The sequence below is a fragment of the Chinchilla lanigera genome, unplaced genomic scaffold, assembly GCF_000276665.1.
Source record: "Chinchilla lanigera isolate Chin_1 unplaced genomic scaffold, ChiLan1.0 scaffold00114, whole genome shotgun sequence".
NCBI lineage: Eukaryota > Metazoa > Chordata > Mammalia > Rodentia > Chinchillidae > Chinchilla > Chinchilla lanigera.
This window is the reverse complement of record NW_004955515.1, coordinates 3,002,878-3,016,977: the sequence shown is the minus strand read 5'-3', so window position 1 is coordinate 3,016,977 and position 14,100 is coordinate 3,002,878. Positions and strand designations below refer to the sequence as shown.

At 45.6% G+C, this 14,100-nt stretch overlaps 1 protein-coding gene across 1 annotated transcript in view; it reads right to left on the bottom strand.

Moving 5' to 3' along the window:
* Positions 1–510: 510 nt before the first annotated feature.
* Positions 511–14,100, bottom strand: part of Shc3 (SHC (Src homology 2 domain containing) transforming protein 3) — a gene marked incomplete in the record, with an annotated part of 157,497 nt that continues 143,907 nt past the window's right edge. The window contains 1 exon segment of the mRNA XM_005408881.2: positions 511–819. Coding sequence (XP_005408938.2) covers positions 691–819 — 129 coding nt within the window.

The following is a 14,100-nucleotide window of genomic DNA, read 5'->3' as shown; positions in this document are numbered from 1 at the left end:
ATCCCAGTGACTCCCAAGCAATTGGGGTCCTGCTGCATGACACGTGCCTGTGCTCAGCCTGTGCCACCTGCTCTGTCACAAAGCTGCAGCGGGAGCCCCGTGTGTGTGGGCGGCAATGCCAGGGGCACCGGGGGCACCATTCAGACAGGTCAAGAGGTGCCTCCCATCAGCCTACAGAGCCAGGTCTCAGAATCACCTCTCACACAATCCATCAGAGCAGGGTTACGCATCATCTGGGCAGTGGGCTTCATGGTTCTGTCCCAGTCCCGGTCACCATCGACCCTCTCCCTCGTCTCTATCCCCCTATGTTGTGCTTATTAGGTAGAACTGTGGGTTATGCCTTCCTAATAAAATGTCCCAGCAGGATAGGTCAGTTGAGTTAAATTTTTGCCTGGACAACTATGGTCAAACTTTTTTGTTTCCATTGAAAACATACAGCACAGAGCATTAGTCATACATCTTTCTTAGTCTTAAAAAATATAAATATAGAGGGATAATTTGTACAGGATGTATAGGTATGTACACCTTTAATATGCATGAGAAATCTGGAACAAGTTTATGAAACTTGAATCTGAAGGAAGCCTTTCTCTGAGGGCTTTTGAGGGAGGCGCTGACCCTGGAGCAGCTCCCCAGGGCCTGTGCACTCCGGGCCCCTGACCTGGTGCTGAGGGTCAGGATGGGCTGCACCCCTCACTGTCTTCTCTCCACCGGCTGCTGGAGGCAGAGCTCGCTCCCAGCCGAGACGATGGGCAGACTGCTCTCCAGGTGGTGGTTGATGAGGTGGCTGATGCTATCGAAGACCCTGTCCTTCGTCCGGATCTGCGAGGAAAGCAGAGAGCAGGCTGAGCACATCCGACAGGCACAAAAAGAAGACCCTGTGTTTAGAGTCAGCTGGACTTTCGGCGCTGAACTGAGGTTTCCCACGTATCAGAGATGCTTTCTGAAAGAGCCTGGTCTCTGACAGCTGCATCTATGCAGTGTGTTTGTGTCCCTCCCACACCTGGCCCCAGAAGGTGCCGCCCACTGCCCCTGAGCCCTGCCTGCCTTATTCCTTTTCTCTCTGACAGCACTGGGCATGGCCTGCAGGTGGCGCTCTCTCCATCATAAGCAGCCACGGCCACCCCCCACCCCCCCACCTCCCCCTGCGCCCTGCCTGCAGCTCTCTGAAGCCCTCCCAGAAACCTGTGCCCACTCCTACCCATGAGACCACGGGCTTCCCAGACCTCTGGGCTTTGCACAGCTGCCCCTGGCCTAGAATGTGCTTCTGCCACCTGGGGCCTGGCTTAGTCCCTCCAGGGAGCCCCTTCTCCCTTCTGCCAGGCCCTGTCCTTCTAGCCCCAGCATTCTATGTCTCCTACCAGAGGAGCTGCATGCTCCACCCAGCCTCCCAGGGAGAGTAAGGGCAGACCGGCTGTGTTACGCATTCCAGGGCTTGCAGTCCTAGAGCCTAGTGTAGCACATGCGCAGTAAACTTTTCCTGAATAAATGCACAGGAAGCAGGAGGTTGAACGTGTCGCCCTGGTAGCTGGCCTGCACCGTGGCCCTGGAACCATCAGCCATCTCCACCCTAAGCAGGCACATTCCTCGGTGTAGGCTGCCCCTGAAGAAGCCAGGTGGGGCCAGTCGGTCTCCAAAGACTCTGGGCACAACCTCCTGGGATGTGCTCCTCTGAAAAGTGGGAGACTGGGCCGGGTGTGGTGGCACACACCTGTAATCTTAACACTAGGGAGGTTGAGGCAGGAGGACTGCTGTGAGTTCAAGGCCAGGCTGAAGTACATAGTGAGACTCTGTCTTAAAAAAAGAAGAAGAAAGAAAAGAAAAGGAGAGGAAGGAAAGGAAAGGAATAAAAAGAAAAGAAAAGAAAAAAAGAAAAGAAAAGAGATAGGGCCAGAAGTGGACAGCCTAGCTAGGCCCAGACCCCTCACAGGTCACACACACCCAACTTAAGGGATCCTTTCCCCAAGTTCCACGCGTCACTGGGCACCCATCCTCCTGGGGCGGCCAGCTTCCATGCAGTTGGATGCTCACCCCAGCTCTAGCCACAGTTGACAGAACTCAGAGGCGACCAAAGTGTCACTCTGTGGGTGACAGATAAACAGGGAACCTCCATGCTGTGGAACATCATTACTCAGGCACCCAAAAGAAAGGAGCCATCGCATCCTGAAAAGACACCGAGGAAACAAATGCCCACTGCGAAGAGAAGGGGCGGCGTGAAAAGTCCACATTCTGCACAAGTCCAACTGTAACATTCTGGAAAATGCACAACTGTGGAGAGGGCAACATGGGCAGTGCGGCGGCTGCCAGGGCCAGTGGGGAGGTGGGGAGGGGTCAAACAGCAAGGGGACAAGCAGGGTCGTGGAAACCTTCTTGTTGATGCTCTAATGGAGGGTGCAGAGCGTGAGACAACACCAGGAATGAGCCCTAGGTAAGCTAGGAACTCGCCACCGTGTGTCACGGTGAGCTCAGCAGTGGTAACAGTCCGTCCACACTGTGGGCAGGCAGACGGGGAGAAGCGTACAGGGAGGGGGACGGGGTTTATATGGAAATCTGTGACCCTTGCACTCAGTTTTGTTGAAACCTAAAACTTCTCTGAAAAATAAGCAGGGCATATACTCCCAACACTCTGGGAGGCTGAGGCAGGATGAGTGCAAGTTCTAGCCCAGCCTGGGCAACTTAGCAACTTAGCAAGACCCTGTCTCAAAATAAAAAAAATTAAGAAAGGACTGAGGCTATGGCTCAGTGCCCTAGGATTAATCCTCAATAATGGATAAAAAAGCCTACTTTAAAAAAAAGAATAGATTAAATATTCAACCTGAAAGTGCTGAGTGAGCAGAGGCTTCCTGGGGGAGCAGGTGAAATAAGGTTTTACAAAAGAGAGCAAGATTAAACAAGGCCATTTCCAAGATCCAGGAGTTGTTCGTGGTAAGGAATTTTTCCTTTGGCTTTATTTTGGCAGAGCACTATTGCTAAAAATGGGCTCCTTGTTTCAATCCAGATCCTCCAGGCAGGTTACTGGGGTGATCCTTCTTCCCTGATGGGGACAGACATGTGCCCTTTGCTCTGCGAGCTGTGGTCAGCAGCCATCACCCCAGGGTCTGTGAGTGGAGGGCGGAGGTGAGGCTAGCCCATCAGGAGGGACATTCCTGCCAGGCCTGGGTGGGGGTGGGCATGCCTTCAGACAGCCACAATCTATTTGTCATTCCTGTCTTTCTTCTCAGCTGCTCTTGTGGGCCCCCAAAAGGCAGTGGGAACTTAAAGGGTCTTCCACTGGCCATGACCTATGCCAGGGATCTGACAGCTTCTGGGGCCAGGAGAGGGGGGAGTTAAAGCAGGATCCCTATAAACATGGGAATCCAAGGAGGCCCATGTCCCTAAAATGGTACAATATTTGCATATAGCCCATGCACTCCTCCTGTAAACTTTAAATCATTTCTAGATTACTAAGGATACCTAAGACAATGTAAATGCTATGTCAATAGTTAACGGCATCATAAAAGAAATAAGGAAAAAGTCCACGCATGCTTAGTGCCCCCAGCAACTTTTTACCCAGAGATGAGCAGTTGGCTGAGCCTGCGATGTGGAACCCATACTGCATGCCGGTTAGCACCTACGGGTTATCACTGCCAGCCCCACCTTATAAACTGTATCTCAGGATCCCTACAGCTGGGCAGGACAGTCCTGCATCTCAGGAGTATAACTCTGGGGCTGTCCCTGTGCCCCAAAGCTCAGCTGTGATCCTGACCCCACTGTGGAAGCTCAGGCTACCTTGAGAGATGTCCAGACCACACACGGCCTCCACAGCAACACCTGATGGGTCACAAAGGAAGCCTTCATTCCACAGCTGGTGGGGGAGGGCTGGGACCTCTACACTCAACGGACCCAAAGCTGTCTGCACCCCTACCCCACACACACCACCCCCTACCACCTGCCTTCAGGAACCAAAGATAGTACCAAGTGCACTCACAGAGGGAGGGTCCCAGGCCTAGAAAACTGACCTAGGGAGGGCACAGCCATCTCGCGCACTAACCCTAACCTCTCTAAAACTCCAAGAACCTAGAGCAAAGCTGAAGAAGAAGAAGCCTAGACGGGGAAGTGAGCAGTGAGCACTTCTGGGACTGCCTGGGCCTTGAAAAGGAGCAGAGGTCTATGCTCTCTGGCTTGAGCCCTTCCAGGTGAGGCTTCCTACAGCGCCCAAAGGTGTTGACCGTGTGCTCCCAGCACCCCCTTCTGGTCAAGGAACACCATGGCGGGGACTCGGATGTTTTCCTGAGGTACAAGGTGCTTTCAACAATAGTGTCTGGAAGTATTTTTTTCATAGTCACAAGAAAAACCTCTGTCACACAGAATCCTATGCTAATACCCAAGTGTGCATCCTATAAAAAGGGTGGTGTGGGGAGCCCCCAGCATACTCACAGGAACTCTACTGTGCCCCGGGGACTTACCGAAACAGGACTGGGAGATGGTTCTGTGTCCCTGAGACAAGTCACATGACCTGCCCATAGCTGGAGATAACTGAATAGTCCTGGTGGTGCCATAATCTTCATATTTTTTTGTAGTGATCAAAGCACAACACCAACAATGGGAGTCAGCAGGTCATTCAGTACCTGAGCAGAAGCCTCAGTTCATTCTTCTGGGCAGAGACTTCTCCCCACACCGCACTCCCAGCAGGGGTAGACCTTGACCAGGCCAGAATTGGTCCCTAAATGGAGCCTGCATAGCCTCAGGCTGTTTAAGTGCCCTGCCTGTGCCCTGGGGCTCTGCTCCTGACAACTGGGAGGAGATTCAAGGAGACAAGGATGCAGGGATAGAGTTGCTCCTGCTGGAGTGCCCAGCCAGAGACACTGTGTGCGCCCGGGCACCATGATATTCCCCATGCCTACTGCATCACTGGGGGTGGCTTAGCAGTTCCTCTGGGCCTGTGATAGACTTGAGTGTGGTGGCCACTGCTGACCTTCTACTACATAGGGAGAAGGCAGGCACAGGTGTTCTCCATGTGATGCAAACTATCACAGAGAAAGAGCAGACTGGGGCCTTGGACGAACCCAGCTCAGACCTGTTCATGAGATATGATTAGCCATCAGGAACAGCCAGTTTCATAGGGCTTATCAGCATGGTCTCAGAGTTGCTTATGATATTTTTAATTATTTGAAGAAAAGGTCTGAAAATAGAGGGGACACAGATCCCACAGGCAAAAGACACAAGCTCGGTGGAAAGGAATTGAGCACCAGGCATCCAAAAGGGCTGAGGGTTTTTGGAACAACAATGCCCTAGAGACTGAGAAACAATGCAAAAGTAGTGATAAATTAAAATAATTAACACTGTGAGTGCTGGGAGCCTGAGGCAGGAACATCAAAATTTGAGCCCAGCTTGAGCAATTTAACAACTTAGCAAGACTCTGACTCAGAATGAAGGGCTGAAGATGTGTGTAACTCAGTGCAAAGGTCCTGGTTTCAACTTTAGAACTGAAGAAATAATTAAACAAACAAGCAAACAACTACAGGTTTTAAAATTTAACAAATAAGAAATTTGTTCTGATTTTCCAAATCCATATTTGAGGCTGTAACCAACTCACTGTTTCTGTTCTTCAGTGTGAAGAAAATCCTTCAGGGTTATTTTTCCTTTCACTTCCTGTGTTAATCGGCTTTCCATCACTGTGACAAAACACCTGTGGCCATCACCACTGTGACCCTGTGTCAGTATTTACTATGGCTCACAGCTTTGGAGGCTTCAGTCCGGGGCTGCTGGGCTCCCTCGCTTGTGAGCCTGTAGGGAGCAGCACATAACAGCAGCAGCATGTGGTGGAACAAAGCCACTCACCACATAGCCAGGAAGAGAGAGGAAAAAAGGAAGAGGCCTGGATTCCACACCCCTCAGTGACACATACCTCACTAGGACCCACCTCCTAAGGGATCTCCACCCACAGCACCAAGGTGAGGATACAGCTGTGTAACAGGAGCTTGAGGGGCATCCCAGAGCCAAACTAAGCACTTCCCATCCTCACACACCATTCACAACTGGGGCGAAAATTAATCTTTCAAATTGTATTCATCACCACATTATCCACTCTGCTTCAGTAGCCTTGCAAAGCAGGGCAGGTCAGAGGGCACTGCTATGCAGGGGAAAAACAACTGCATGAGAAATCACAGGTCTTGGGTTCAAGCACAACTCATGTGCTGTGAGCATATGGTATACTGCTAACATACCCTCCCTCACATTTAGAAGACCCTGTGTTACCAGAATTAACACTAACACCTTCTAAGTTCACTCAGCCCCTTCCATCATCCTAAAGAGACCAACGGGCCCTTTTGAGGTGCCCCACTGACACGTAAACAGTAAACAGCCTGAAGGCCCAGCCCTTCCTCTCTGGGATACCCTGCCAGCACCTCGTTAGTACTGTCTTCCTGTGACCCTTATGAGAAGCAACCTGACCCAGTAATAAGTGACAAGTAACAGGTCCAGCTGGCCCTTTGTGACTGCCCAAGGGCAAGGAGATGATCTCTCAGCAGAGTGCCCATCAGGGGTCCTACAGCTCGCACAGCCTGTGGCTGGAACTCAGCGATTAATTCATACCTGGAGGTAAGCACAGCCCATACCTGAGAAATGCTCAGATCACTGCTGGTGTAACTGCTGTTTTCTTAGAAATCTGGGCAATTTCACTGTACCCTGGGGGTCATGGCATCTCAGAAAGATTTCCAGAGGAGAATGAGGTTAGCAGAGTCTTCTGCTGAGCCAGGGGCATTACCCAGACATGTGTGGGTGGGGAAGAAGGGGCAGCTTCGGGGGCTCTTCTGAGTGTTTGGTGGATATTTACAGAAGGAGCAAGAAGGACAATGCACTGGCTGGCTAGCGGGTGGGAAACAGAAGTCTGCTCGGCTGCAGGGTGTGGGACTTGCACTGCCTCGGGAGCACAAGCGGCATGGCCTTGAAGGCGGTCAGAAACAGTGTAAAGATTGTTCACTAACAAGCACTTTGTCAGTCAGTAACAATGTGACACCACTGGCCCTCTCACACTGTTACACTAGGACAGGCACAGCCAGCAGACGGAGACTTATCCTGACAAACCCAAGCTTGCTGGGACAGTGTGCGTGCACAGAGTGGCCTCCCTTGCCTGCTTTGCCTGCACTGGCTGGATGCACTGGGAGACCCAGCCACACCCACGAGCTTCTGTGAATCCAGCCCAGGCAAGGTAGGAGGGAGACCGAACTCAGACACTGCCCAAGCCTCCCCCAGTTTGGAGTTAAGGTTCAGTTAAGGTCCTTTGATTTTTGCTGTTGTTGTTTTAGGGTTTGATCCCTAGTACCAAAAAAAAAAAAATCTTTAAAAATTAAATATATAATTTGTAAAGTTGCAAAAATATATATTAGGTACATCACACATATAGAGAAAAATCATGAAGTCTGTAAGGTAGTTAAGAAAACCTCCCAGAGCACAGAGCAAACATTCAAAGAACTGGAAACTTGGGTGAAAGACAAGAGACAGAAGGTTAGTCTAGGAGGTCCACTCTGTCACCAGGCATTCCTAGGGGAATGATGCAGAAGGCAGAGCATTATCAAAGGAATAATACATGAAGCTGTTCTGGTGTAAAGAAAACAAATAGGTCTTCAGATTGAAAGAGCAATCAAGTCCCTGGAAAAATGAATGGAAAAGAAACACTCTTAAATTCATGACTGTATCATTATAGAACAGAAAGAAGAAAAAGCTAAAGATCTTCAGAAGAAAGTAATTACAGTGGATAAAGAATCAAACCACTCATGCCACAACCAACCCTTCTGGGAATCAAAAATGACTTCAAAATACATTTTCAGACATGTGAAGTTGAGAAAGTTTATACTTAGGCACCTATTTTTTTTTTTTTTTGAGACAGAGTTTCACTATGCATTTCAAGTTGGCCTTGAACTCACAGAAATCCTCCTGTATCAGCCTCCCGAGTGCTAGGATTACAGGCATGCATCACCATGCCTGGCTCACGTACCTGTTCCGAGAGAGGCACTTAAGGAAGTAGTCCACCAAAATGTGAATGAAAAAGATAAGATACACGCTATGCTGAAACTCACCTAAGAGTCCAATGGAATTACATCCCTAAGATGATGGGTTTGCCCTAGAAACCTATGAGTGCACTTTAGAAAAGTCCACCTAACTTTAACTGTATTGCAAACAGTGGCTGGAATGACCATGGTGGTGACATATAGTAATGACATGTAAGGAAAACACAGCTTTCTTCTCTAATGGACAGCACATTTAGAAACTTTGAAATTAATGGATTAAAAACGTAACAGTATGAAAAAATTCCAGATAGTGGACCCATCATATAGGAATGTATACATATATCGGCCAATAACAACACAAAGGAGATGGGTGCATGGCAACAACATCACATGCTGTATGTGGATCTAGAATGTTCCCCAGATTCTTGTGTGCTCAGAGGTGGGCTTTTGGAGGGTGGTTGCTGGGTCACTGGGGAGTTCAGCAGCTGAGTGTGCTGCTGGGAGATGGGGACTGTAAGAAAAGGCCAGTCACTGGGGTGTGACCTGGCGGGGCACATTTCCCTCCTGGCTCCCTCTTTCTCCCTCGGTTTCCTGGCCGCCATGATGGAGCAGCTTCATTCTTCCAGGTCTTTCCACCATGCTTTTCCTGTCTTGGAGGCAGCAGACTAAGAACTCAACTATGAGCTAAAACAAACCTTTCCTCCTTTAATTTGTGGGTATCAGATACTGTTTCAGTGATGGAGAAAGTGACCAAGATATCACACAAAAGAAGGAAAATGAATAGAGCTATATAAATGTAGTACTCCTACGTGTCACGAGAATTAAGCTCATATAGATCTGAAGCTTATTTCTAACAAGTTAAAATATATATGGTAAACCTGGAACAACTACAGTATTTTTTAAAAATCTCAAAAAGCATTAGTCGAAAAGATCACTAAAAACTAAATCCAACATTATAAAGTATTTGCTTGAGGCAAAAATTTAAAAAGAAATAGAGGAACAAAAAGACACGAGACAACAAAAAAGAGAAAGTTAAGTGGAAGATATAAATTCAATTATATCAATGGTACTATGAAGTGTTAGTGAATGGCTAAAACAATATGATTCAAAATGTCAGAGCATGTAAAAAACATGCTCCAACTCTATGCTATAGGGAGTAGACATCTTTTAGCATCAAAGATACAAACAGATTGAAAGTAAAAGGATGGCAAAAGATATATCATGCAAATATCAGCTACGAGAAAGCTAGAGTGGAAATCCTAATACTGACCAAAACAAATGTCAAAACATAAATGTTACTAGAGATAAAGGACACACCACTAGGAGGTGCAACAATCATAAATGTATATGCACTTATTAACAGAGCACCAAAATATGTGAAGTAAAAACAACAAATGAAAGGACAAGTAGACACAGTTCAACTATAATAGAAATTTCAAGCCCCACTTTTAATGATGGATAGAACAACTAGACAGAAGACCAACAAAGAAACAGAAGACTTGCACAATACCAAAACCCAACTAGACCTAACAGATATCTGTAAAACTCTTTCAATAACAAAATACACATTCTTCACATATGCTAACCAGTTTGACACTAAGATGAAATGGTCAAAGCCCTAGAAAATTCAACACTGACTCATGAAGAAATAGAAAATGTGAATAAACCTATAACAGTGAAGAGAATTAGTGGTCAATAAACAACCCACAAAGAAAATCCCAGACCAAAGGGCTTCACTGATGAGTCCTGCCCACCATCTAAAGAAATCATACAAACTCTTCACAAACTCGTCTATGAAGAGAGAACACTTCTAAAATCACTCTGAGTTCATCATACCCTAATAAGCAAAACCAGATACAAATATCATAAAGACAAAAACACCTAAAGAGTAATATCTCTTATGAATATTGATAGAAATAAACCTAAACAAAATAAGAGCAAACCAAATCTAGTGCATAAGAAATAATACAGACATGACCAAATCGAATTTATCCCAGGAATGCAAGGTTGCTTTAGCATCTGAAAATCAGCTGGTGCAATATACCATAATAGTATAAAAACCAAAAATCACAAGTCACCTCAACAGATACAGAAAAGTACTTGGCAAACCCAACATTTTAATGTTAAAAACATTCAGCAAACTAGGAGTAAAAAGTATTTCCCTCAACCTAATAAAGAATATTTAGCAATAGTAATCAGTGCTATAGGTACTTCCATAATGCCAGACTTATTGATCTATGGAATAGACTTGAGACTCCAAAATACAACTGTGTATCTAGGTCAATGGTGCCAGGAACATTCCTGGAGAAAGAAGTCTTTTCAACAAATGATACTGAGGTAACTGGGCACCCATATGCAAAATATTGGTGTATGCCATATATACAGATAAACAAAGTGACCAAAGTTCTCAATGTGAAGGCTAGGCCAATAACACTATTAGGAAAGAACATGGGGTAAATCTAAATGATCTTTGTTTGTTTTTTGTGTTTTTTTTCGGTACTGGGAATCGAACTCACGACCTTGCGCTTGCCAGGCAGGCGCTGTGCCGCTGAGCTAAATCCCCAGTCCCTAAATGATCTTGGATTTGGCAAAACACAAAAAGAAAAACTCTCTCAAACACGGCACCAAAAGCCTGAGCACAAAAGTAAAGATAAATTGAACAGTATCAAATTAAAAAGTTCTATGCTTCAAAGGATATCACTGAGAAAGTAAAAGGACAACCTGATAAGGGACTGGTACCTAATATACATAAAAAACTCTTACATTTCAATGATAAAGAGAGAAGCAATCCCATTAAAAACCACTGGACAAAGAATTAAAATAGGCTTTTCTCTAAGAAGGTTATACAAACGACTGATAAAAATGAAGAAATGTTCGCATTTTTAGTCATCAGGAAAATGCAAGTAAAAACCACAGTGAGATGGCACTTTACATCCCCAGGATGGCGAGCATGGAGGGTGAGATCTGAACGCGTGTGATGAAGCCGAGGAGGAAGGAGAGCCTCGAGTGCACTTGTGGGAACGTGGAGCGGTGCAGTCACGCTGGAAAACAGCCTGAAAGTTTCCCAGACAATGCAGAAAAGACAGTTTCTCAAAGAATCAGTTTCTCAAATAATACTGTGCAAACCAGATAACCCAGGTACTATCAAGAGAAACAAAAACGCAAGTCCACATAAAATACGTGCGCATTCATAGCAGCATTATACCTACCAGCCAAAATGTGGGAGGCAAAAAAATAATGTGGCTATCAACAAACAATAAAAATAAAACAAAATGCAGTCTCTCCATACAAGAGGGGTATTCTTCTGCTATACAGAGAATGAAGTGCTAACTAACACGTGCTACAGCTTGGGTGAACTCTGAAAACACTGTGCTGAGTGGAAGAAGCTACTCACAAAAGCTACACATGCTATATTATCCTATCCATATTAAAGTGCAGAATGGAAAAATCTTAGGGACAGAGAATAAATTACATGGGTCCAAAAGGGATGGGTGACAGTGGAAAATGGAGCAGCAGAATTTTTTTGCTTGTCTAGGGTTTGTGAGACATTATCTTGCTATGTAACCCATGTCAGCCTCAAACTTGCCATCCTCCTGCCTCTGCCTCCTGAGGCTGAGATTACAGGCATGAACCACCATGCCCAGTTGACTTTTCTTTTTATGCTGATGAAAATGTTCTAAAATTCATGATGATGACGATGATGATAATAATCATGGGTGTAAATTCAGTCTATAATAACAACTGTTCAATTGTACACTTTTAGTGGTTATGCTGTGTAGATTATACCTCAGTAGAGCTGCATAAACCATCTCTTCATCTGCCAGTTTATAGAAAGTACAGAGACAAAGGAGTTAACAGTGCCACAAGGAAGCCACAACAAAATCATAGCTAAATCTAGTTTTTTCAAAAAATCAGTGGTATGATTGATAGGGAAAAAACACTGTGATAGAATAAAACATGTTAAGAGGAAATAAATGCAACCATGCACATATTTGGATTCTGAGTCTACAAATTTATAATAAAATAAATATTTTTGAGACAGTGAGAAAAAGCCTGGGTATAGGCTGAATGTTGGATAATGTTAGTTTTAGTTTTGTTGGATGAACAACAATGTTATATGTTGTTTTAGATGTCCTTATTGGCTAAGACGCACAAAGTTACTTACAGGATAAATGACAAGAAATAGTCCTGGCATATGCTACAAAACACTTTAGAATTTTCCTCCTTCTCCTCCTTTTCCATTCTGTTCTCTTCCTGAGTAATTGGTCCTGAAGACAAACAAGGCATATATGTGCCCTTGGCATGGAGAGTGGGGAAGCCACAAAAGCACGTGTGGCCCCAGTGTGCTGGCAGCAAGAGGAGAGAGTGCCCACAGATGGCAGAGCAGCCGGGAGTGGCAAAGGCCACTGGAGGGAGGTATCCAAACCAGATGGAAGGTGACACAGCCCTGTGGATGACAGGCACCAGGGGAAAGGGTGCAGTAGGGTGGAGCGGAGGTAGAGCAAAATTAGAGAGTGCCCCTCTGGGGATGGCAAGGTCAGGAAGGTGTCCCTGAAGAGGAGGGACAGCAGCCAGGACAAGAGAAGGATTCCATGTGGAGAGCTGGACAAATAAGTAAAGATATTATGGATAATGGGAGTTATAAATGTGGAAAAGGAAACATGTCTAATGAACCCTATGTTACTGGATCAGAATTAGAAGAGTTGTGAGTTCATGGTTTCAAATATACACACATACATTTAGAAACAGGTATAGATATTAATGTACATGTACATGCATGTGTAGAGGTATATGTGTACACATGGGTGTATGTTGGAGGATATGTGTGTACATGTCTGTGTGACTGTGTATACAATTGTGTGTGTGTGCATGCACACAAGTGTACACTAACTGTATTAAGTGGCCTGAAGCCAGCAGCATCCCTCCTATGGTTTGGAAAAGTGTTTCCAAAGGCCATGTGTTAAGGTGTTGGTCACTAGCCTGTGGCACTACTGGGAGGTGGCGGAACCTTTGAGAGATGGAGCCTGCTGAGAGGAAGATAGGTCTCTGGGGGCAGATCCTTAAGAGGATATTGGGATCCCAACCCCTTTTTCCTTCTATCTTTTTTTATTTCTCTACCATGTACTCTTGCTATGATGTGCTGCCTTATCTCAGGCCTAAAACAATAGGGCCAAACAACCACGGACTAGAACCTCTGAATCCATGAGCCAAAAGCAACATTCTCTCCTTCTGAGTTGATTTCTCAGAAATGTTGTCATAGTGATGGAAAGCTGCTCACATAACCCCAAGCAAGCACAGAACGTGCCCAGATCTTGGATGCTAATGACTATTCCACTAGTAAAAGAACCAGGAGCCCTGGGGAGAATGCTTAATGGAAGAATTAAGGCAGAGGGGTGAGCCTGTTGTATGCTTTTGTATTATAAGAAAGGAGATGGTAATAGGATGATGAGGACAGGCTCAGAAGTCAGCCTGAAAGGGCATCAACACAAATACAGCAACAAGTTAAAACCCATCAAGTGAAGTAGGAAACAATGAATCAATCTACTTGACAAAAATAAATAAATGGATAGAACTAGAAGTTTAAGAACCAGAGTATTTAGATATTTTCCAAATATCTCCCACCATACATGTCTTAATTTCAAAGGGAGGAAGAGTAAATCTCCACTAGGGAAGCCTTGTAAAGACCTTCTTAATGATGCAAACAAAGCAAAGAGGGTCTGTCATTTCTTCCTGGCAGGATGTCCTGAGAACACACATTATTCCTTCAGAAGAGCAACACGATGTATGACCTAAACCACACAGAGTGTTGGTCAGCTTTCCATTGCTGTGACAAAACACTTGAGACAACTGTCATGTTTTAGATGAGAAATGTCCCCCAAAGCATCATGTATTGAGGTCTTGACATTAGAAACAGTGCAGCAACATTCTGAGTGGGAACTGGAGAAGTGAGTGGATCATGCAGACTTTAACTTCACCAGTGGAAAATCCACAGATGAGCTCATAACTGATAGCTTTATTTCAAGGTGGTAGGAGGGAGTGGATCACGGGCATGTGACCTGGGGATCTGTATTTTGAGTCCCAGCCCCTTCTCTGGCTCTGGCTCTGGCTCTGGCTC